Below are 25,172 nucleotides of genomic sequence, written 5' to 3' on the forward strand. Positions count from 1 at the left end.
TGGAATTTGTTGCAGCAAGGCATCAACGTCAACGTTAAACTGCATTCTGAGCATGTGGTTTTTTTCGTTTTCTCTTCTACTAAAAACGGTTCTGCATTGCCGGAACAACATGGATACACCACCACGTACTGATGCTTGCAATGTAAGCACCAGTATTGTGTTGTTTCTGCATGTAGTCCTCCTTCTTTTTCGCAATTCGGGCATATGACTATAAAATCAGCGTCCGAAACGCTTTTAGGAAGTTTGTTCCTTCCAGCATTCTGCGGGCTTGTGCTCTCACGTGGTCTTTTGGGCGTTGATTTTTGGGGCAAGTCAGCTTCTGGGCGTGTAATTATTTCGTTTTGTTGCTCCTGGTTTTCAGAGCGGTCAGTTCCTTGTTTTGTCTGGCCTTTAGGGTGACTTGCTTTTCGTGAACTCTGCTGTAGTTGAGTTTCTTTTGTTGGTTTGTCGAATTGTATTTCAGGATAGTCTTCTTTTCTCACCTCACAGTCCTTTTGTTTGTGGCCAATTTTGCCACAATACTTGCATGTTGATTCTTGTCCATTATACTTGACATAGAACTCAAATCCATCCACATTTATATAGCTTGGTATTGGGTTTTTTTCCAGGTCTTCTTTTTTCATTGTCACAATTCTCATTCCAGTAAGTAAATTATTTTTGTCCTTTCGGTGGAACATCTTTTTTACTTCCCCATAACTGTCCTTCAGACCTTCAGCAATTAGTTCATTTGGAAAAGGGATGGGCACCCAACCAACAGCCACATTGATTAGGTCAGATTCATAAAGGCGTACCGTTTTAATGTTTTTTTTTCCTTGTAATGCTTCATAGAGCTTTACCACATTTTCTCTCGATGTGCATGTTACATCCACTTTGGTGCCTTTCATTTCTGCCACGCCAATGACGTTTTTCAAGTCATATTTTATTTCTTGAAATATTTTTAATATTTCATCTCTTGGTAATTTTGTAACAGTCACAAAAGTCAAACAGCAAGGCCTTTTAAATGAAGACTTGGCTGCCTTGCTTTTATTAGCTGCCTGAGCGTAGCTAGTTTTGTCCCTCTCCATTTTGCGTCCGCACCCGACGCGCGCAACTTTAGAAAATGGTTGCGTTTTGAATTCCCAATATGATCACGAGACCCTTACCTCCATGGCGACATCTAGCGGTGATAATATTTAGGTGCCCAAGTGTGATTTTTTTTTATATTTGTGTAATTTAACAAATGTGTTGACGGATACATGCGTAATACTTTCGCGAACCATCAGAAAATAATTCAATGTATAGGCTTGGATTTTGTTTTAGATTTCCTGAATATAGTTTTCATGAAAAACGTTTTTGACAGTTCAAACCAAATGTAACTTAATATTTATTCATTTGCACAATTAATTAAAAATCAGCACATCGACACGACTACCACATCAGTTTTGTGTGACTTCATTCGCCTACTCGCAACGATCTGTGTAATCGATGGCACCCACGTACATAAATTTTCCACAGTACACCTGTGCGTTTCTGCACTGAATGAATCAACCAAGCTTTGAGCGTTTAGTGTCGATTACGCGGAAATTGTAAAAAACATGTTGAAGTGTTGCTGTTTTCCGGAGGTGGTGGTGCATGTGTTAACCTTAACGCATGAAAAGCAGTTTTGTTGCAACTTTATTATCGTTAAACTTTATAGCAATTTTGGGGTAGGCAATCATTGTGTTGATTGTATGTTTTTGCTGTTCCTGTTGTTGTCGTTGAGCCAATCTTACATCTTTTTGCTTATTAGCGAGTCATAGACGTTAAAGACTTAATTGTTTAAAAATGGCAGCAACTTATTTGTTTGCATTCCAATTGCTTGCCTTTCTCCAAGCAATGGAGGCCAACTGGTCAGCATTTCACACGCTAGAGTACTTCGTAGATTTTAACACTTCAAGCAACTTTTCCGAAGCTTCAAAGTCGTGTCAAGAAATTGGAGGCAAGTTGGCAGTAGTCGATTTTGTGGAAGTGCAGAACTTCTTGGTGGGAGAAATCGGCAATCTTACAGGCATGTATATTTTTTAAATCTACAATTGTTCTTCCGCCTGGTCACTTTTTTGTTTTTTGTAGGCATGCCTTTCTCGTTTTTCGTTGGGCGTGACTCCAACAACCAGTTCCTCGAGGCTTCTAACGCTACTTGCCTCGTCTTCGTGTGGCAAAATGTTTCGTCAACGTTTCAGTATGCGTTACGCAACTCATCCTGCGTGGAACCTTCCAGAACGATTTGCCAACGAAATTTCACATCCACCGCAACCCATACCACCGCAACTACAGGTTTTCTATGCATTTCTCTTGTTGATAATGATTTTCCTTCAATCTGTGATTTTAGGCTACAGGACTTTAACTCCAACTACTGCCCATGACACGTCAACAACGGCCACTTCCTCTGCGACTACATCATCAACTGTTGTTGCAAACAGTGAGCGAATATTTAAATGCGCCTTCATTACAAACATGTTTCATTTAAGCTATAAACAATCGAAAAGTACCAACACACTATTATTTTATGAATCAATAAATGACAAGTGTATAGACACGCTGACGACTCACGAAGCCACTTCACCAACTGCCGCTTCAAAGTCTGAAATCCCACGAAAAGCTTCAACCGGAATAATCGGAACCAATACGGATGCAGATAACACAACCAGTCAAGAAGGGCATGCAGTGACCTCAACCTTTAATGTAGAAGGTAAGGTCTTTGAGATATATTTATGATAACAAACAATTTTGAACTGCTGTTGCTACCATCAGACATAGAATAGGCTAACCATGATGAAGTCTTAACGCATGGCAGACGAAACGTTATTTGGTTGATTGCAACCTACTTTAATTTTTATACGAGAAAGATTGGTCAAAATTTGAAATGCCTTCGTTGGATTTTGCCTCTTCACATTTTTTGCTTCAGAATAAAAGCAAAGGCCAGCCGAATGTAAACCAATATACGTTCTCATTTCGTTCGTTGCAACGCGGAATTTGGCGTGTGATGGATATGTAAAGAAACGTCACAAACTGCTTCACAGTTATCGACTTTGCGTCACTTTAATTAAACAAAGTTATATTTTGTTTGTGTGTTGTAAGGCACAAAGTCAACCGTTACCATCACATCTGCAAGCGGGTTAACCAGCGGGCATCTCACAATTATTTACGCAGTCAGTGCTGCGGTTGGAACGCTGCTGGTGTTGATTGGTTGCTTCCTCTTATGGCGCATCAATAACCGAGGAAGGTGGGTGGAATTCGTTATACACCTGAGAGTGGTGAACTCATATGTGGTTATGCTATAAATATATTTACTTAAGTGACACTTTTCATGACTGGCTTCACTTTACGGCTCATATGAATCTGCCCTTAAAGTTTATAACACGACTCGCCATCGGCGATTGGGAGCAAAATACAAAATATTGTAAACGTGATATTCTTTTCAGGAGACAGAAGATGACCATCAATAACCAAACCCTAAGGACAAACGACAATCATCAAACGGGTGAGTTTGTTGTAGGCCTACATTGGGCTGGCCATCGTGATTTTCTGAGAACCATGGTTCACCATGGACAAATTTATACTATTAGGTCTTTAGACGTTATTGAAGACTTAAGATTATTGGACTTTCTATGTTATTGATAGATTTTTATTCCCTTTTTTAAAAGCTGATATCGAATTTAAAATTTAGATCAATCCAACCAGAAATCGGAAAATGAGGAAAGTGTGCAAAGTAAAATGCAAGAATACCCCGATACAAGTAACGTTCGCTTCGGCCCCGGCAACCGAATAAGTTTAATATCAGCAGCGCGAGATGACACCGACAACCTGCTAGTAAACAATTCTTTCCCAGCCAAGACCACCGTCTCTGGCCTGCGTCGTGGAAGTTATCCGGTTGAACAGCGCGACCAAAACAGCATACTACAAATGGCCAAGGGCAGTATAAAAGAAGCTGCTTCTCTGCCGAATTTAGTGAAGAAAATAGCAGATATCGAAAATGCTTCAGCAAATCCATCCGAATCTGGCAATGTGAAATCTGTTTCAAAGTCAAGCGCTGCAAACTTTAACGCAGATGTGCCAGTTAACGTTAATTCGAAAACTGACAATTCACAAAAGTCGCCGGGCGAAAATTGTCTACGACAGGAGACAAAAAACAGCGCGATTGTAGTTGAAAAACAGAACGCTGAAAAATCTACTTCCGGTAACCAGCTGTCAGGATCCACATCAAAAACAGAACGAAAAGTCGACACTGAGCCTAGACAGAGTCGCTTCAGTAAACGCTTTAGCATCCACGACACAGCATTGGCGAAAGCTTGTCGTAGGGTGAGCCAAAGCATATTAAAGAACATAGAATTTTCTTTCGGTGACGATATCGACGACGAGTCGACCTACATAGAAATGTCTGAAAAAACTGTTCCCAGTCCCGAAACGAAACAGCATGCTGAAAACGAAGAAAGTATTTACACAGATATGTCGCTCACTTTGGATAAAAAACACACTCCTAAACCATCGAAACTAACACCTACAATTTCTCGTGATGCCCAAATAACCCCCACAAAGCAGCCGAAAGGATTTAAAGTTCCTGATATCGTACCAGGGAAGACGATAAAGACGACAAACCTTTGGGATGACGATGACGACAAAAATGACTATGTTGCAATGACTGCCGGTATAAGCCCAACGTACGACGATAATTGTGAAAGCGTTTATACCGCAATGAGAGGATCGGTTAGGGGATTTCCGGGTGCTTCTAAACACGCCCTGGCTACGGCCAACCGAAGCCTCGCGCGAAGTCAAACCCAAAAGTTGGGCACAGGACAGCAGACGCCTCCGAAGCCGTGGGACAACGAGAGAAATGACGACAGGCGGAAGTACCAAACTTGGAACTCCAGGAACACCTTAGGTACAAGCGGTGTGTGGCAAAATAAAAGCGGAAAAGTCATTCGACCGTCTATAAACACTGAGATAGGTGCACAAGTACCATATTTGGACAAAAGACAACATGACGATGATGATTACGTAAATATGTGAAGCTGAAATTTGTCAACAGTAAACCTATACAAAGTGAGAAAACTTTGTGCCCTGCTATATACCGCAGTCGACATAAGCACTTTTACGAAAAATAATTCGTCACCGTATTTACATATTTGATTAGTTTTATCGAAGTGTTTTCGAAAAATGTTTTGTACAATTTTTCATTACAATTTGGTCATGTTATGTCGTGGCGTACATACAAGGTTCTGCGTGCACAGCTGTTGTGTTCGGCGGCGCTTATGACGCAATCGCGTACGCAACAAGGCGTGACATGAGTTCAGAGGCTGTTGTACTGTTCTTGTAGGTTTATAATGGTTTGTTATTGATTGTTGCTGTTTGTGGGGGAACTAGCATAAACGAGTTATGAAACTATTTTTAGTAGAAGTGATATGATTGGTGTTGTCAAGCTTATGTTTAAAGCTAAATAGTGACCTGTTTGCATAGTACATATTACTATTGGCTTTATGCTTCTGTTCTGTATGGTCTTCATGGAAATAAGATTATTATTGGCTACATTGTTTTTTTTGTTTAAAAATGCAGTTGGACATTTAGCTAAGCGGTTATATATGTTTTATGCAGACTAACATAACAAACTATTGTCCGCAGGTTTTGCAACATTAAGAATTATTACAGGCATAATAAAATTGTCTAAAAATAGCGCTACATTTCCTCGAATATATACTGCTTGGAAAAAACATTGAGTATTATTTTAAAAAACCTTAACTTGATATCAATGTAAGACATCTATGGCAGATGGGAACAGTATGAATGACAGTTCTGTTGATCAAAGAAGATCTTTACCATTGCATGAATTGGTATTCAATAATGATGTATCAGGTGTGTCCAAATATATCAACCAAAGCAAGTCGCTTCTATTAGCAGACTTAAAAGATCAACATGGCAACACACCTCTACATTTGGCTGTTATGCTTGGTCACAAGGAGTGTGTTCAAATACTGTTGAAGCACAATCACACTGTCAGCGTAAAAAACCTTTACGGATGGACACCCCTTCAAGAAGCAATAAGCTATGGAAACAGGCAGACAATTACATCATTGTTTAGAGCCATAAGGAAACAAAACAAGGCAACGATGAAACAAAATAAGCCTGAAATTCGCAATGCACTGGAAGCAATAGGTGGTGATTTCTCCATGGAAATGAAGTGGGATTTCCAGAGTTGGATCCCTTTTATATCAAAAATAATGCCTTCAGATGTGTGCAAAATTTACCGAAAAGGTAGTTGCATTCGTCTTGATTCAACGCTTGAAGATTTTAGTGATATGAGATGGGTGCGTGGGGATATTAGCATACTAATCAACTTTGAAACTGAAGGGGAAGCAGACATCATTTTAATGGACAACAGGTAAAATTAAATGCAGTGTGTGTTTATGCTACTTTGCATCACAGTTGTGACATGAATGACATATACATACTGTGATACGACAATTTGCATGGATAGTGCAAGTGTACTCTATTGAGAATGTCAAATATGCATTTTAAAGGGTTGGGTAGCTGTGCACTAGTTGCATCTTGTGAGGTAACAACACCAATGCAGTCCCAATTATTATGATTATTTTTATATATCAAGGATATATAAGTACCCTTTTTGTGTGACATACTTGAATACACATATACATGTATACTTTAACTAAAGCAATTGTAAAAAGGTAACATGGAAGTAGAAACTAAAATATTTGTATGGTAAGAGTTATGTGAACTTTATTAGTGTAATTTTGGCTTGGTCATTTGTAAACAACATAACCATTTACTTTTATATGACAGAAAAAAGGCCTATCAGCATATGCAGCAGTCCTCAAAGCAAAAGGAAGCCTCAATTGAAGATGAGGTAGATGTTGCGATGAGTAGTGATGTCATTGATCTTGCAGTTAAAAGCAAAGAATCTGTCATAGAAAGAGTGACCTCTGGGTGGTTTTTTCGTCATGACAAGACTGAAAAAGTTGGAATGTTCAATGCAGATTTCTATCGTATCTCAGGCCTCCAAATGGTTACCAGAAAACGTCGTGAACATCTCTCTGAGGAGGACATTCGTCGCAATAAATCTCTTCGTGATGCTTTAAAGAGTGGAGAAAATACTGAAAAAATGTTGGAAGAAAGTGCTGATGAAGAACCTGAACGGAGAAAGTCTCTACCACCACCTGATGGTAAGAAACTCATGTGGAGTGAATACGAGAAAACTACAACAACCTCTGTTCCATGTTTGGGCCGTGCATCAAAAGTAAAAGTTAATCAGAAGCAATTTGATCCAGTAGTTGGTTTAAGTGAAGACTTTCCTGTTAGACTTGAAGACCTTCTGCCCATATTTGAAGTACTGGGGTCAAAAGCAAAGATGTTTGCCAAGTTGAAGGACTTCATCACACTGAGGTTACCTCCTGGCTTTCCAGTGCGCATTGATTTGCCTATATTCCCCACAGTTAAAGCTACAGTCAATTTTGTGCAATTTGATTTCAGGGATGACATGCCTGCCTCAATGTTTGCTGTACCCAGTTCTTATAAGGAAGACCCTGATTGGTTTGAAAAAAGCGCCAAAGAAAAGCAAAAGGACATGGAAAAGCGCAAACATAAGCCATAGTTTTTTTGGTTTTGCCATAGCAAAAGGGCCACAGTTGTTTACTGTTTGTTGACAAGCTTTTTGGTAAAACCACATGTACACCTTTTATTGCTTTTGTTAGCTAGTTTTATTCTTTTGTTTTTAAGTGCAATTACAGCTTGGCTTGTTCCAGACAACGATGTATCTACGTATGTATAAATGCATGTGCATAGTTTAAGAAAATGACATAGACTTATTTTTTTCTTTATTGCATTTACTTCACTTCATTGGCTTGTTTGAGATAAAAATGTCTTAAAAAAATATTGTTCAGGATTGTCCACAAATTGCATTACCCCAATTTTAAATACCTTTTTATTAGTTTATTTATTGGCATCTTTTATTTGTGCATATATTTAACAGTAGCCCTATGTTATGCTCTCTCCTGGATTCTCATGGTGACTATACAATGATGTACACTAGTACCACACAACCTAATGTTGCACCAGTGATTTCCTTTGCATAAAGTTTAGTTTTTAGTGACTGGGAGTATAGGAGATTTTATCATGGTGCATTCCCCAATTTTATTGCATCTGTTTGATTCCTTCTGTTTCTTTTTTTCCTTAGATTTTAAAATTAGGAAGTGGAAATGAATATTTTACCAAAAAAGAGTTGGCATGTACGAAACAAAGACAATGTTGCCAAAGTGCGCAAGGATCAGGAAGATGCCCGCTTGCAAGAGAAAGATCGACTTCGAAGAGTGGCTCTTGCAGAACAGGAGGCTCGTACAGATCTTCTGCGGAAGCGAGCACGTGGAATTCCCAGCTCAGTTGAAACTAAACAGTTACAGAAGCACAATGAAGACGCAACCAACTTTTTCAAGAACATTGAGACTAATTCCAAAAATGTAGAGCATGAGGAGGAAAAACGTTTGGAAAAAGAGGCACAAGAAAAGAAAATTGGGGTTCTAACATACCTTGGTCAGAGCGCTGTTGAAACTATGAAAGATGAAGACAAACCCTGGTATTTCAAGGCCCCGGTACGAACGGAAGTCGAGTCGAAGGATGTAAAACGTAAAGCATCCTTAGACCCGCTTAACAACATGCACGAACACTTATCCAAGAAAAAGAAAAAGTCCAAAAAGTCACATAAGAAACATAAATCGCGGTCTGACGAAGGTCCAGCGACCTGTTCGACGAAAGAAGACAAAATGCAGCAACTGCGCAAGCAACGTCTGCAGAGAGAAGCACAGGAGCGCCAGAGAGCCAAAGGGCTTCTTGAAAAACATTACGGGGTATCAAAATCACAGGAAGACTCCCCGCCGCGAAAATCGACTTTCAAACCGAAGTACAACAACCAGTTTAATCCGTTATTTGCTAGAAACAATAGATAATCGAAATAAAACAAGTATTGCTCAACCAATGTGTCATGTTTAAGTTGGAAAAGTAAAATTTGCAAAGAATGATGTAAACGAAATGAAAAATTGTTACCCCTACATAATGAAGTTCATGACAAAAAAAACATTAGAAGCCGAAACTGCAGCATCTTCGTTAACCCCATTATACGTCGATATGTTAAATGCTTTTAGTTATGCTTTCCATACAATATAATGATGTTGAATGCTATCCTACATTATATAAGACCTGTTTGATGCGGCGGAATATGCCGTTTGAACAAAAATCATCCTTTGAACAAGATATTAGTGTGCCAAATTGGTTTGAGGCGTGGAAAAGCATAATTAAATTTGAAATAGTTTATGATTTGCGTCAGAATAAATAACAAAAAATAAAAATGGATGCCAATGAGCACAAATAAAGAAAGCCTGCGTAAAAAGTGCAGGGGCAAACCCTTTTTGACAACTTTGGTCACGCCTCAATAATTGCGCACCATTCAACAAACTGAAACAAAGTAATTTTACTTGTTTTGGAAATTTTCATCTTGAAAGATCTTGATGGTGAGTTGTTTTTGCAAGTTTATACTCTGTAATTACCTTTGTTGGGCCTTTCGTAACTTACGTTTTGAAAACAAGGTTCGTACGTGGAGATGGGCGTGTGTGGATATGTGTATCATAAAAGTATATTTTTTTACTTATACACACAAATAAAATGCATGTTTGCGAATCTAATGCCATCCGAATGGACAATATAGCAAAACAAATGACAACTATAATATTTCTCGTATAATCTGAGTTACCATCGGTCTGGACCAAAAAATGAGCACACTGCTTTTAGATGACAAAATTGAAAAACATTGCAAATATTTCAGTCACTGACCTAGTTTTTGAGCTATGATGCCCTTTTTGTGGGAAATTTTTCAGACATACTACAGCATCAACAAAAGTTTGTCACAGTGTGCCATGACCAGCAATCCACACTCGATGCAAAAAAAACATGTTTAGAAAAATGAGGATCTTTCTTAGAAATAAGGACTGTGTGCCAGTCCTACGTACAATAATTCTCCTCTTTGATTAGATTTTTTAAATGTAAACTATGATAAGGGCATGGAATGTATAAATTCCTTCTATTACTTGTATATACACTGTTTTGATTTATTGGTACAACATCATCATTATTAAGTCCATATACTTGGGATTTTAATTACCTTTACATCTAAAAATTATCATGCCATTTTATTGTAACTTTGAAGATTAGCAACTAAACTTTTTTGTGTTAATAAGTGTCAACGAATGTAATGGAATTTATTGTGATCTGTTTAGTACTTATAGTAAAACTCTTTTTCTTTTTTTTGGGACAAATCAAAGGCACACAAACATATTGCCCCTTGCTTTTACAACCCACAACACTGCTCACAAAGCTCATTTCTGTTCATTTATGCAAGATAAACTGCATATGGACTAAACTATTTTGGGAATATTTGTCATGGAATGTGCTAGAGATATTGTTGTTATTTCTAATATTTTGCATTATAATTGCTGCCAATGTGTTGCAAAATTGTTTTTTGTCAAGTTCTTTTGTGGATTATTTTAGTAACAAATGCTGTCTATTAAATTTATTTCAGTTAACATTGAACAACAACTCAATTTAAAAATTTGATGTTGCATCATGAATGAGCAAGGAGAATGAGAAATAATAGGACACGGTCTGAAAAAAACATAAAGGTTATATGGTCAGACGCACAAGCAGAGATTTCAGCCAGCTCCATAATGTTTGCACTTGTATTTGGGTTGACACATCATAATATGTGTTTCAATAGCAACCACAGTTAGTTGTGCAAATTTCAACTCAGCACCCGAACAACACTCCCAACAAGTGTCCAGACGTTTTCAAAATACCTTAAAAGACGCACGCACCCAGACAAACTCTTCCAGTCAGGTCTGAAACGTTCGCGCCTACAGTGAATCATGCCGACTACATAAATTAAAGTGTGCGACGGCGACATGCGATATGATGTTTGCACTAGCTCCGGCAGCGTCCTCCGAGAGATCCCAGCGCAATACACAGAAGCGAAAAAGGCAAATCCTGTCCGAACGCATTCGGGAGCACTGATTGCGAACTAGGCGGGCCGGGAAAACTAGTTTAGTCATTCGGACAGATATTGTGATGAGCTCGCTTATGTTTTTTCTTTGACTCATTTTGTGATTTAGTAGACTGGAAATAATGTCAGGTAAGCTATATAATTCTAACAGGAAACAGCCTCATGATTTAATTTCAGCGAAAATTTGGCAATGGAACTAATAGAAAAATAATATTTATGGGGTTTGTATGATCGTTGTATTGTTTAAAACGGGCATTTTTGTAAATCTTTTTATTCAAATTACTGTAATTCGCCACGTGCAATCTGCCCGGGTTGAAGATATTCATTTATGTTTTTTGTCAATTCAAATGTTTTCAACAGGCACAGACAAGTTTACGCCGCCGTTTGGACGATTTCACTCAGATTTGAGGTTCGTATTATTGCTGCTTTATTTGTTGACTGTCGGTAAAAAAATAAGTCCACAGCATATAATTAATTTTTGTATTTTCGAAGAAATTTCACTTTGTTTATCCTAAAATTTGCATAATTTTGTTTGGAATTTAAAAGGTTTTGGTACCGTATCGCTATAGAACAGCGGTGAGTTGTAGGTAATTACATTTTTTCAAGTGAGTTTAAAAGGTTAACGTAATTGCGCAATTTTCTTAAGTACCGCAAACAGACCGATGAAAATGTACGTGAAAGACCGAGAAATCTTGGTCTCTTTTAAAACCGCACAGCAATATTCAACAATTGGCGATTAAAGCGATATTGCATCCACGTACCAACATATTTTAAACATGCTTTTTTATTTACCTTTTAAAGGTATTATAACGGAGGTGGGCCTCCTGGACTACAGCCTTCATCTTCGCCGTCGGTATCGGCCTCTGTCCCGCCACCTGCTCCCCACCCTTTCATCGCACATTTTTACCCGATTGCCCCGGGAATTGAGCCCCTGAATCCCGGCTATCAGCTTCCAAACAACCCAATCTCGCAACCTTCCTCTGCCGCGGCATTGGTAGCGCTCGCCGCCTCTGGATGCGTAGGACAAAATTTGTCCTCTCAGCTTTTGCGCAGTAAGTTGCGATCATTGTTGTTTGATTCTTTCCATTCGTTGCAAAAATGGTGAAAGTTCAGCCAAAGTGCCTATTTTGGGAAACAAATACCTCAGTTCCTAATTAATATGGATGAATTCACTTTCATGAATTTCCTTGGCCTTTACCCAGTCTGCCTACTCATTTTTTATTGGTTTTTAATTTGGTACGTTCATCCCAAAATGGGCCCGGATCACTGAAGTGAATTACCGTGTTTTGTATATTTTTCACATAACTTATACTTGCGCATTCAGATTCTTTTATCTTACCTGCCGTATTATTTGCTTCCTTACGTAAAGTAAAACAACAACAAATGTTGATCATGGGTAATTGCTCTTCCATTTTGTTTCTTCGTAAATTCTCCACCAGGACATAAATGGTATATCATTATGTTATGAGTGGTGTTTTTGGAAATGGTCACTTTCCGAGCAAAAATTATCTGAACTTTTTAATTTCTTATGCCTTCTATTAATTTTAACATATTTTCTCTTTGTTGTATATTTGTTGGGTTGGTCATATACCCAGTTTTTGCACTATTTAAAAGCATGCGGTTATTTAAATATCAGTTTTGTGTAAATATTATCAGGGCAGCATACAGTAACCTGGTAATGCTTATATTTCTTTTTAGATTTTCAAAACAAAGCACAAAAGCTTGCCCTGCAATCAGATTCAAAGACGAACTTTTCCAGCGACAGCAATTCACCACCTTCAAAGAAGCAACGGCAACAGGTAAAAAACTGTGCCATTAAAGTTCTTGGCAAATAGATAACATAACGATTTTTGCAATTGCCGCTTAATTGGAATTATTTTCAATGAAAATCGTACTCATCAAATCTCATTTTCTCTGTTGAAACTTGTTGTGGCCGAGTAAATAAAATCTCACGCATAGATTCCACTAAAACAAATCAAACGATGGAGTAGTTGATAGTTTGCTTAAAAAAACAATGAATTGTGGTCAGTTTTTTACGGCATTGTAAAACAAAATACTTGTTGTATTACAGTTTGACGTCGACTCATTGACTGACAACTCGTCGCCAAGCAACCTTCCCTCGGCTTCCTTTAACAACAACTTTGTTTCTTATCCACAAGGTAAGCGAAATTCCGCATATTCGGTTTCAATTCACACATGGCTTCGCATATTTCTCGCAAAAGCCCGAAAATGGTTCGAAGGACTGCGAGCGTGTCAGTGGACGGTCTATGACTCATCTTCTTGAGTTGGTTTAGTAAACAGCGCTTTGACACTCTTGATAATATCAACGTTTATTACGATGTGAAAATCCAACACGGTTTATGTGACGGCGTTGCGTTCGTTTAGTTCAGCGGTTTCCAAACCGTGCGTCGACCATCACATCATATTCTTTTATTTTGACATCCCTGTGTCCAAAAAAAGCACTGCATCTAAACAAGGTCGCACAAACGTTGCCAAGTAAAAATTTAGACGTTAACTCGTTTCGTGTAAAAAAAAACGATTTGAAACAATTCTTGATCTTCCTGTTACATTTGACGCTTCCCAAATGCTCGCGGATAATTTGGAAACCGTGGTCGTTTGTAACGCAAATGAAAATAACTCTTTGTGTGAAAATGTGAAGGCTGTGTTGATTACTTGAGTCTACTAGTCCATAGCAGCTCCGTGCAAATTAATTAGATTCTACGTCACGCACTGTTTTGGTAGCTCCGGCAAAAAAAACAATCAGTTTGTAAACTGTAGCATTAGAAACATTTACAGATATTCTGAAGTCTCAAGTTTTGCCCCAAAATTGCTTCGGGTTTAGGGCAACGTGATCAATGGGATTTAATAAACTTGACACAAGCCCAAACAATACCGATGACCTATGGCCATATAGTTGATCATCGATGTCTTAGCTTACGTTGTAATATCCCTATCTCCCCCGACCGCGCAGGTCATATGTCGCACTCTAATCTCGCTTGCGATAAAGCAACGGGCTAGATTAGCGCTCCTGAGAGGGTTGCTCATACTTTGGGGGATTTGCGCTCCTCTCATCGGAAGATAACATCACGCGCATGAGAGGAAGGTGTGTTGTTTACGTCTTACCCAGGAGCAGGAGTTTGTATTCCATTCCTTGGTGAAACTTGGCTCCTCTTCTAATAAATGCCATCGATTGTGTATTGGGAGGTGTTGGGTTACTGGATAACCACAATCTGTTAAGGATCGAATCCCCAGAAAAATCATCAGTATTTCAAAATATGTTTTTTGCTGTATTATACCGATAATGATCACGATAATCGTGAATTACGGTTAGGCAGTGTGATGGCTGTCAATTTAAATTACTGGAGGAGCCACATGATATCGTCCTGGTATTGACATCACAATTACGTTACTGTAAGTATGGAATCCTCCGTCGGGAGAAAAAATATGATTCGTTTATTTAAGCGAGGCTTCGTCCTGTCGTTCGTTCGTTATGGCACATCATACATACTCGTTTCTGAGTAAGCAATGTAACGCCCTGGTGCTCGAATATTTTATCTTAGATTGTCTCTAAACTGGCAATATGTAGGGAAAAAAACGTTTCTTGGGAAACCTTGAAACAATTTGTCTTATTTGACCGGCTAAATTAACTTCTGCACACCCTGACGTGTTTTTTTGCTTCGATCAATCAAGATTTTCTCCGTCGGTCAGCGACCGCTTCCTCCGGACCGATGTTTATTGGAAGGTACGAACATAAAACACCGCGCAGCGTAAATAAACAGCATGCGGACATGACCACAAACCCTAGTTTGCGTTTATATTGAAGCGCAATAAAAACAAACGCACCCCAGAAGAACAAGCTCACTAGTTCTCCTTCACCTTGCAAGGTCGGTTTAGCTGTTTTTCGAGTGATTTTTAAAACGTATTTGTTAGTTCGCCGAAAAACTTGGTTTCGTGATGACGTTTGTGCTTAAAAGTTTGGTACACACAGTGACGTTTGGCTGGTTGTAAAATTGCGTTTATGTGTGAGAGGCTTTGGCGATATTCACCTACATTGCACGACACTTGCTCCTGTTTTGTGCTGCTGGCACTTGTGCATTAAAAATCGATCTTATAGTTTAAAGATAAAAAGACAAACGCATCGTTTGGAAGCAAAGTGTTATCCCTGGAAATATTTTAAAATCGAGACAGGTATTTTCTGCTTACCGAATGATCCATACCTCCCCGCGGCGACAGCAGCTCCTGAGCCGGCAAAACGTGATTCCCTTTATCGAATCTGCCGCTAATGGCTCCGCTTTCGCCGTCTAAATGAACATCCAAACCCGCTAATCCGGGCAAGGGCGCACCACTGCTACTCGAGCCCGAGTCAGCGATCGAACGATACGATGCTTATCCAGTTGGCCACTCGTCCGATTAAGTCTCCGATTACCGAAGTCGAAGTCTGCAAGAATTCGCAACCTTTCGTTTCTCCTATTTCGTGGTGATCCGCAGTCTATTATAGTCTGCATTAACGCTTGGTCCCAAAATTGATGCTATCATATACGATACTCGTGTGAGGAGCGATGGCGTCCAGCCTTTTGGAGACAGGGACAGATATATCTTTCCGCGGTATTGTAAACCGCAATTCCCGCCGCCCATTTGACAAAGAGCTACTTGTCACGCGGCGGAAGCTGCTAATTAGGACTTGATGTTGACATTGAAACGATAGAACGGTTGTATCATTAGGGAGCGGCCGCGAATCCACAGAGTTTTCGTTTTGACACGCCCTATTACTCTTGTCACACGAATGTATGTCTTATTCCTTTCCCCCAACCCAACTCACAAAAGTTCTTTGACGGTTAATTTCTGGATTAAATATCGAAAACGCCTGCGGACTGACCAATTTTTATTCGCATAATTTTCTGAATTTATTTTCAAAATTATGAGGTTATTTTGTGTACGGGGCAGGAATATGAATGTAGATTCTGGATATACAAATCACTTTGTGAAAGACTGTCCTAAATCAGCACGTTTATCAATAAAATAAACATTAATCGGTTTTCTGACGTAATATAGATAAAATAGTGGCCACCTGTCTGTAGCTCATAACTTGCGGTTTAAAAATATTACAATAAAAAAATTACTGTTTGTTTCCAATTCAGCATCCATAACCGCCTGGCATCAGTTACTTCGCCGTTTCCGTGGAAGCGACAGCTCCCAAGAGTGTCATTCCTTCGAAAGCCCAGCCGAACTTCTGCGAAACTACTACGGATCATCGGCCTCTGTTGCCCGCTTGGGCAACGCAGAAGGGGCTTCAGGATTTACTGCGCCACGAAACGAGCCGCATTTTTCGGCCAAAAACCACTACGGTTCGTCGATGATCGCAGCCGCAAATGAAAGAATGGCGCTGGAGTCGCAAGCGACAAAACGCTCAAGCATTGGCAAGAGCCCACCTTATAGACAGCACCCGGCGCTTTTAAGTATGTTATGTCTATCTTTTAAAGACCAAATTTTCAGTGTGATTTTTTATAAATTTTTTTTAAGATCGGCCAAACCCAGTTGAAGATGGCCCAGCCACTGCAGATGGAAACTTTACATCTAAGGATCAATCAAGCCCACGAGGTAGACATTAATCAAGTATCGTCATTAACATTCCCAAAACATTTTGTTAGTTCGAAACCGTCTCCCAAAATCTTGGCACTTGACAAAACATTTCCAAACAATTATGCAGGATTATTTTGAGGTCTTAAAAAATATTCTAAAATAAACTAATAGAGAAAACGTCAAAAAATTGACTACAGGAATCAGCCTTTGCAGGTCGGTGACCGACGGATCTGTCTTTACGAATCAATATAATTCCTAGAGCTCTAGGAACTAAAATAAACTATTTTTAAAAATAATTTTGCAAAATTTGAAGAAAAATGACGAGACATCAGTTTTTATTGTGACTAAAACGCGCTTTGACGTTCTCCAGGATACGGCGAATCACGTGACGCCATCGTTGACGTCGATTCTCCCTTTACACCGACCAGTAGCAGATGCTTTAGCGCGTCCCCCGTGCAGTTAGACGACTTACAACGAACTCGCAGACGTAAGTGTCCATAAATGTTGATTGCCTACAGTGAAGGTGGTTTTAATATTATTCTTGGACCAAAAAATAACTACATTTTGTGCATGCTCGATCAACTTTCCACTTTAAAGGCATATGTGGTAATGCTCAAAAATATTTGACAATAGGAATGTTAACAAAAATTTCGAGTTGTAACGAATCTGCCTTATGGAATTTATTTTATGGTATTTAGAAATTTAATTTCTCCGTTTAGCTGCAGAAACACACCCAAGACTTATCTAAAAACACAAACGTTAAATGTAAAAACAAATTGGTTATGTTAAGTTCCAGATATACAGTGACCATCACTTTTGGTGGATGCATTTTAATTTGTGCGGTGGTTCATTTGTTTATTCATTTTGTTTTAGTGTTGTCCCGTCGATGTTTGCGTGGATTTATGGAAATCGACCGATTGTTAATTAACATCAAAGCGTTTCGCGGCGCGCAAAGTCTGCGAGATTGACACCCACAATAAAACTGCGTGGGGGTCAAGTCGACCCAAGGGAATTCGCGCATGTCATACGAATTTGAACATGAACCCAGGGCATCCTGTTTTTTTACGAAAAATATACATTTTGGTAAAGTCTACGCAATGCTTCACTGTCGCTCATATACACACATTTTGTCCTCAAAACAAATATTTGTTCTGAAAATGTTTCCAAAATAAAGTCTAGAGATGACGTCATATGAAACCTTTCAAAGTGAGACGAAACGCGTGCTGTCAAGATATTCTGTTCTTTTAGTCAGATTCTCTGTAGTGTTCGTGCCGTGGAAGCATGTAAACCAATAGGCGATTGCTGTATAGCAACATAAACACGCCTTCCAACTCAAACAAACGCACTATAACGCTCTGACACAAATGTTAGGAATCTCCGGGAGTTTCCCCTTCGAGATAACATGACGATGACGTCATTGTGGCATGCGGTCGTGACTTGTTCTTCCGTCCGTCCTTCCTCGTCCAATACGTCTTGGTTTAGGCCTGATGTCGTTTAATCGCCGCATTGTCCTTTTGTTTGCCTAATCTGTCCCAAGGCGTGGCCTTTTAGATTGCTTGTGTATATTAGGCAGCGCGATCACTTACCAATCTTGATTGCAAATGAATGACAGATTGCCAGATAGCATCTGAGCGCATTTTGCGCCCACTTAGCGAAGCGCCATGAAATTGATTTGCACCGATATTGATCCAAGACTTTATTGGCTGTCGATAAGTCGCGGCGAGCCAGTTACTGCCATGCATATGGGTTGGTGCAATATCGTTGCGGCTTCATGGTGGTTTGAGCTTCAGGGTAATTATCACCGGGGAGAAAACAACCTGCGATATGTAATGATTCCACGAAAAGTCGCTAATGACTTTTGTTTGATAATCCGTGTGCTTAGCGACATTATTTAGGGTTTAAGGTGCTCTATTTGCCTGACCTGTCGGAAAAGCGCATAGTGTACATTACTTCGCACAAATTTGGAAACAAGCGCTCTATTTTTGCACTAATGAAAATATGATTCCAGGAACGAGCGTGGAGGGGCATCATGTTGCGTGGATATGTACGTGCTCTTGTGTTTGGTCGTGTTTACGTTCCCTCTTTTTTCCCCATTGTTTATCCATTTGAAACTTGTAAAGTACAAGCGCTTTTTTGACATCTCCTGAGGAATCGACAACTCGTGATGGGCACCTTCTTTTAGGCGACGCCTTTTTTTCAAACAAAAATTTAAAAATTTTCTGTTGCGGCGGTGCTAATTTCCTCGGCAAAAGAAATCAGCCTGTCGCCCCATCCAGACACGTCCTTCTCTCCAAAACAGTATGACGTAAAAGTCCGGGCTGAAATCATGTTTCACCTTACATAACGTGGAACACGCGCCATTTTGTTTTCGAATCTCGCACGAAACTTCTGTGACGTAACGACCCGAGACCTTATTATGTTGTGTGTTGTCCAACAGGCAAGAGGAGCAGTCCGATGGTAGAAACTTGTCCTGTGTGCGGTGTGACTGTTCGTCCCTCCGAAGTCGCTTCTCACATTCAACAGGAGCTGGAAAGCCTTGGAAGGATACCGAGGTGATCCACAATATTTTATGTGATTCGCTTGACCACATTTTTTGTTTATGAAACGTGAAGCAAATCAGACTGGTGATGAGTGATCTTTTAACAATTCTTGCTTGATGTTGGTTGAAACACACACATTGTTAATTGACACTATTAAAATGTATAACGTCATCACTGCTTTGTTGTAGTTTGCTACCTTTAATATTTACCTGGATCTAAGATGATTCTATATTTTAATATTCTTCTTTTTTAACAATTGCAATTAATCTATTAGTGAAACAAAGAGGAAGAACGCCACCTATCGTCGAAGTTCGACAGAACGACGGTCGTCTGTCTTCAGGGGGCAAGGGGTAAGTTGTATTTTTCTATGTAGGCTAATTGTGTAAAACATTTGACCCTTAAATAACATAAAACGTATAAAGAAGCAACGAAAATCTTAATCTAAAAATAAGAGCAGCCTCAATGATTGTAAATAGTCTACTTTGGAAAAACTGCACAACAGGATATCTCGAGGTTATCAACGACCATCGCAATGCCTTCGGACGTGGCAATTAAAAACGTGCATCATTTGTGCGTTTGTAACCACTTCCAGAAGACACCGCGATACGCGCAATATCGATCTCCCCTCGCGTATGCACACAAGCAGTGCGATAAAACGGTATTCTTTATCCCATCAACAAACTGTAGCGGATAAACATAAACGTGCGCTCCAAAAACCGACGCTAATTACCTGCAAGTCGAGTTGGCTTAAACGACAGTTTTGGGGTGCTACATGCATGTGAAAGCCGGGACCCCGGCCTATGTTGTGGCCAAAGAGTCAACGGCTTAAGACCTCGTTTCGAGACCGCCAGAATTTTATCACTGATAAATGTTTATCGTTTTGCAGTCGTCGGCGACCAGCGCGACTTCGAGCAGTAAGAGATTGTCTGATCGTGACCTTTCCCCGAAGACAAACAGGAGTAATCGACTTAAGGTACAGCAACTTACTGGACAATCATAAATGTTTTTTTAGCAAACACAACCCAAACAATGTAGACGCTTAGGTTAAAAAATACGTTGTTGCTGTCTTAGCTCTTTGCTTTGTCCTCAATAGAAAACATCAGTAATCTTAGTCTATATTGCAGTTGCGAATCAGTGCGTGTTCTTCCAGTAATTTGTCCGTAAATTTAGAACCTTTTTAGTATTTGTAATGGACAATAGCGTATTATGTAACGGTAAACCCTGTTATCAACGGAATCAATCGGGGTCGTCTAGGTTTGGAAAACATCGCCTAACGATAATTTGATTGCGATGCTGTTTTCGAGAAACGTGACCCGGTGTGTGGTGGCGGTCCATCAGGATTGGGCGCTTGGAGCTCATACGTTTTCTCTTGTTCTTTCCGCATGGTGGAATGATACTGATGGATTTTATTTTGTATTATATTTATGGATACAGAAAGTAATGGTGGAAGGGGCAAACAAAGTTGCTAAGGTTTATCTCGCAGGACGTTTAATTAGGATTTCGTGCATCTTTTTATCTCTCTTTTTGAAAGTAAGTTTCTCGCAATATTTATTATTCTTTTGATTACGTCAAGTTATCATGCACAGAAGGAGTTTGTTTCTGGTCGTCATGGCCTCACAACACGTTTTCCAATCGACAGTTTGTGTCAACAACATAGTGTATTTAACTTAAGTATACCGTCGCTATGAAACGTTCCCCAGCCCAGACCCAGTCGGCGACTGATAAGAACTTAACAAGTCTTCGCGTCCAATCAAACGAGCACCGCGTGAGTAATAGAGTGCACAATCGAAAACCTGGAGCGCCGACCTCGCCAAACATTCCGCCGTTCGATTCCGATACATTATGAAAATCGGGCAACGTTCTGTGATGGCGGCCGCGCTTATCTGTCTCGACAAACACGAATAAGACGCCCGCGGAAAGTGAGGCAAGTCGATCGGGCAACACAAACTGGCTGTAAATCAGGCGTAAGTGGAGTAGCACACGGAGACCGGTGGCACACGGGGGTTGACAACTTTCACCTGTCGTTTGCGCCGACGTCACTTTTCACAAAAAAATACACACACCAAACAGCGCGCCGTCTTCATGGCAACCTCGCCAGGAGCTTGCGTCACGCCGCGATTGAAAACTAACAAAAATTGCTCTGGAATCACCGGAGCACCTTGCAGAGGTTTATTAATGGCTCTTTAACTCGCTTCCTTCGTGTCGCCGCCGCATCGCGACCTGCGCGCGAGGTAACGCGTATTTGGCTTGGCACTTGTGGAGCGTCGCTCGGTGTGTTTGATGATCTCTAGACCCGCCCATCTCGATTTATGGCGTCATTTGTAATGCGAGCTACCGTGTGCTGCGGTTTGCGTGGCGTCTGGACATGTGCCAGCAAGTCGCAAATACGCTTCTGTTCTCGTGTAACGTCAGCGAAGATCACGACTTTCTGCTGCTTGGCAATAGACAAACTATCGGCCGCGTGTGTTTGCGGCTTGGAATGCGGTCGTACAAAAACCTCTAGTAAAAGCGCCATACATTAAATTCCAAGTTATCATGATTTTAAATCGCTGTTTAGTATTCTGCACCAGCTCCTGCGATTTTCAGGTCTTCCACGCGCCGCCATCTCCTTGGGGTTTAACTACACGAAGGTTTCAAAATGTCGATTAAAAACATGTCGTAATTTCGATTGTGGTTGTTGCTTTAAATTTAGATAGCTGCACAGTGGGGTGTTCGGCAGATGGCCTCCAGTCGTAAATATGTCAACCCCTATTTCCTGCTTTCGTGAATAAATGTTTGTTCGCGCCCGAATAATGAATGTTTTTATTTACTTCTCCCATGCTTGCCATTCATCAGAATGCCTTCAGTCCGTTATTTCACCAGCTGGCAAATTTTGCCTGTAAACGAATACGTGAGATAAAACTGGCGTCATAAAAAAAAATCCTAAACAAGATTTGTGATCACGAAAATTCCACAATTGTGTTTGTGTGCTCAAAAAAAAAGAGAAAAAGGAGCAGACAGATTTTCCGAAGCGTCAGGTAAAATTCCCCATTCTTTCTTCTCCAACATCAATTAGACATCACGCTGTTCGCCATACACCGGTTTAAACGAGATTACGCGACTTGTGATTTTGCATTCGTTCGACAAACGGATAATTGCTGTTCAACATTAGCGCTTGGGCGGCCGGCTGCGCACCTGAAATCTAATTAGGCGATCGACCTGCGGCCCGCACCATTCGAAAGGTCGTTATTATTCCGTATGTCGTTCTGCGCTTGTGACGGGTTCGGGTCGCGTGATTTATGGCCCGTGGTGCCGTTCGAACACCCCTCGCCGAGAATAAGCCTCCAATTCTTGCCTGTCGACCTGCCCGATAAACGATTTGGCACTTGGTGGATTTCGAGTAAAGGCCCGCAAGCGATGGGTGATTAATCACCTAAGTTGTGACCGCGGCGCTTTGGAGCTTTGCTCGAGGAACCGTTTAACGAATCTAATGTTATGCTCACCGAAGCAACGCATTTTTGAGTTCCCCGCTTCCTTGTTGTCGATTTAGATGAATGGATTAGGGCGCCGCGAATTACGTTTGACAGATCGTCGACTTTGTAAAATGTCCCAGTGGGATTTTCCCAATAGGAGTTCTCGAGACTCGGGTCGAGGTAAAAAGTTCACGGAGCGGCCGAAAGGATTTTGTTGATTTCGAGTTTTTATTACTTTACATCAACAAGTTTCGGTTACAATTTTTTAACGCTTATTAGTGTTGATATTTTAGTTCACAAACTGCAGTGAAAGATGTTCTTTATATGCCCTCGTTGTACCACTGTTTATTAAACAAGGAACAGTTTCTCAGTGTTTGTCTAATGCTGGATATTATGTGGTACATTTTTTATATAACACGTCCATTTCTGAAAAAACTAAACGTGTCTTGAAAACTTCCGATTCATCTCCATTTCATCTGCGCAGACTTACCATAAAGTGCGAGGCAACAGGATGGACCGCTTGAATGCGAGGGTAGGTCACTGTATGCAGCCCACATCCCTCGCGATGTTGGGAGCCACTGGTCGACTTTGGGCCGCGTCGTCCAGCAGCACTGCTTCACATATGGAGGATACCTGTTGTCCTGTGTGCTCGTCACGCCTGAGCGGTTCGATCGCCAACATGAATGACCACGTGGAGGCGTGCTTGCGCAGGGTAAGTCGCTAATTGGTTTGTACTGTGTGAACTATCCTTTGGTCTATAAAGAAAAAAACACCGAAATTTTACTATTTTACAAGATGATTTTAGTGGTTGTAACGTGCACGCTTTCTGAAGCTACAATGATGATACTTTTAGAAAAAATGGAAAATATTTTTATGTGAAAACTAAACAACAACAACACACAAACATGGGTGATATCTTTCAGCAAAGGGCTACATCGAGACAGTTGGACGAAGACGAGCTTGTTGACGTAGAAGGAAACAACGACAACCCAACAACTCACAACTTCGTGGGTTTAGGCGGCACTGGATGCAACGACGACGACCGAAGCAACAAGAGTTTTGGTTCTGAGTACGAGTGGTGCGGACAGTCGCGGGTTCGAGTCACGGGGTTTGCTGAGAGCGCCTCGCGTCTCGCTGTATCTTCCGGTTATCACGTGGTGCGCCCATCGTCGCCCGGCGCTGACCAGGTCAGTTTTCTGACCCGCATGCGATAAGAAAACCTGATCGGGATTCGTGCCCTGGGTTCAAATCCCGGTATGGTAAACAAAAATAAAAAAAATCTAAAACTAAGACACCACAGAACAATGATGAAACATTTGCTACGTATTTTCACAATTCGAACGCTGTTTGATGACACTTAAAAGGTTTGTGTGGGGTACATTGGTCTTTGTGACTGTAGTCCTTGCTGCTGCGTACGGTTTGATAATTATTTATGGTTTAGTACTAGAACTGAATTGCAAAATGTTGTAAATACAAAACGGAGCCATGTCATTTTAGTTTTTGAATGTCGAATCGGACGACACCCAATGTTTTGGACCAGTGCAGTTTACCGAAGAAGATCTCAACGCTTGTCGAAGTCCCCAAGACCCAAATGAGAGAGGCAGAACTCCAAAATCATCGTAAGAATCTCACCATTGAGCAATTTTGCCAAGTTTCCTTTCGCTAAAAAACGTTTCACTCTTTGTTAGAACCAAACCCGGCACTTCGTTTACCCCCACTTGCTCCCCTGGCGTGGAATCACGTGACGAAACGGATGACTGCCCGCCGTCGCCAAACCAGCACACCACCGAGCAGTCTTTGCGCTGCAACATTTGCATGGTGAGGAAGTTTCGTTGTTAAAACCAATACCACAAACACTGATAAGAAGGCGCTTTCGTGCGTGTCTCATAATACTAGGTGTTATTCGTGACAAATGATAGTTTTTCAACAAAAGCGCCGATATTGTGAAGCTATTTCTTCATCATGTTCGTGTTTACAGGACACATACACCGACCCGGTTGCCTCGATCCAGTGCTGGCACGTGCACTGTGAACGTTGTTGGCTACGAGCGCTTGCTGTGAAAAAGCTGTGCCCTCAGTGCAACGCAATCACTACTGCCACCAAGCTGCGAAGAATTTTTCTTTGATTGTCGGTTAGACTCCGTGTTTTTCGGTGTACACAAACTTTTTCGTGTGTGCATGTAGCCTCATCGCTTTACATTGAGGTCAATTTAATCGGTGTCTTACAGTGTTTCCCAATCCGGAAGGTACAAAGTTTTGTGTTGCATGGGGAGGTATGAAAAGATGGTCACGGAGAGAAATGTATCGAAAAAGTTTTCGAAACACTGGTCTGAAGATACAAGATAAATATCGCTACAAAGCGTTGTTGTATTCATAGAGTATTATTTGTGGTGTGGTCACTTTCAAGCGAATATATTTTGCCTGTGCGTTGTGTGATTGTAACGTTTAAATAAAATTCCTACACGATGACAAGGAGTAAAAAAGTTTGTTTTAAAAGTAGGGAAGACAAATGCTTGCAAATCTTCTATGAAAA

At 40.5% G+C, this 25,172-nt stretch overlaps 4 protein-coding genes across 4 annotated transcripts; all 4 read left to right on the forward strand.

Moving 5' to 3' along the window:
• The first annotated feature begins 1,803 nt into the window (after positions 1–1,803).
• On the forward strand, positions 1,804–5,257 carry LOC145890207 (uncharacterized). Its single transcript, XM_082981238.1, has 7 exons — positions 1,804–2,026; positions 2,089–2,292; positions 2,348–2,437; positions 2,552–2,707; positions 3,097–3,241; positions 3,441–3,499; positions 3,686–5,257. The coding sequence occupies exons 1-7, from the start codon at positions 1,804–1,806 to the stop codon at positions 5,023–5,025; spliced, it is 2,217 nt and encodes a 738-aa protein (XP_082837364.1). The 3' UTR covers positions 5,026–5,257.
• A 382-nt stretch (positions 5,258–5,639) lies between these two features.
• On the forward strand, positions 5,640–8,201 carry LOC145899666 (ankyrin repeat domain-containing protein 13C-like). Its single transcript, XM_082988563.1, has 2 exons — positions 5,640–6,391; positions 6,811–8,201. Exons 1-2 carry the CDS (start codon positions 5,775–5,777, stop codon positions 7,616–7,618), a joined length of 1,425 nt encoding a protein of 474 aa, XP_082844689.1. The 5' UTR covers positions 5,640–5,774; the 3' UTR covers positions 7,619–8,201.
• On the forward strand, positions 8,201–8,982 carry LOC145899677 (leukocyte receptor cluster member 1-like). The gene has a single exon (XM_082988575.1). The coding sequence runs from the start codon at positions 8,223–8,225 to the stop codon at positions 8,964–8,966; it is 744 nt and encodes a 247-aa protein (XP_082844701.1). The 5' UTR covers positions 8,201–8,222; the 3' UTR covers positions 8,967–8,982.
• Positions 8,983–11,098: 2,116 nt separating this feature from the next.
• Positions 11,099–25,092, forward strand: LOC145906772 (uncharacterized). Its single transcript, XM_082994226.1, has 16 exons — positions 11,099–11,197; positions 11,429–11,477; positions 11,870–12,120; positions 12,767–12,867; positions 13,140–13,227; positions 16,207–16,524; positions 16,589–16,666; positions 17,019–17,135; positions 19,086–19,200; positions 19,463–19,538; positions 20,075–20,161; positions 23,125–23,352; positions 23,564–23,827; positions 24,138–24,259; positions 24,329–24,458; positions 24,619–25,092. The coding sequence occupies exons 1-16, from the start codon at positions 11,191–11,193 to the stop codon at positions 24,763–24,765; spliced, it is 2,178 nt and encodes a 725-aa protein (XP_082850352.1). The 5' UTR covers positions 11,099–11,190; the 3' UTR covers positions 24,766–25,092.
• Positions 25,093–25,172: the final 80 nt, after the last annotated feature.

Source organism: Ascidia mentula, chromosome 1 (assembly GCF_947561715.1).
Source record: "Ascidia mentula chromosome 1, kaAscMent1.1, whole genome shotgun sequence".
Lineage (NCBI taxonomy): Eukaryota > Metazoa > Chordata > Ascidiacea > Phlebobranchia > Ascidiidae > Ascidia > Ascidia mentula.

Coding starts and splice junctions, on each gene's coding strand:
- LOC145899677 (XM_082988575.1), top strand. CDS start 8,223: ATGAATATTTTACCAAAAAAGAGTTGGCATGTACGAAACAAAGACAAT.
- LOC145890207 (XM_082981238.1), top strand. CDS start 1,804: ATGGCAGCAACTTATTTGTTTGCATTCCAATTGCTTGCCTTTCTCCAA. Junction 2,293..2,347: donor CCATACCACCGCAACTACAG/GTTTTCTATGCA, acceptor CTGTGATTTTAG/GCTACAGGACTTTAACTCCA. Junction 3,500..3,685: donor AAACGACAATCATCAAACGG/GTGAGTTTGTTG, acceptor TTTAAAATTTAG/ATCAATCCAACCAGAAATCG.
- LOC145906772 (XM_082994226.1), top strand. Junction 23,353..23,563: donor TGGAGGCGTGCTTGCGCAGG/GTAAGTCGCTAA, acceptor GATATCTTTCAG/CAAAGGGCTACATCGAGACA. Junction 23,828..24,137: donor CGTCGCCCGGCGCTGACCAG/GTCAGTTTTCTG, acceptor ATGTCATTTTAG/TTTTTGAATGTCGAATCGGA.
- LOC145899666 (XM_082988563.1), top strand. CDS start 5,775: ATGGCAGATGGGAACAGTATGAATGACAGTTCTGTTGATCAAAGAAGA. Junction 6,392..6,810: donor ATCATTTTAATGGACAACAG/GTAAAATTAAAT, acceptor TTTATATGACAG/AAAAAAGGCCTATCAGCATA.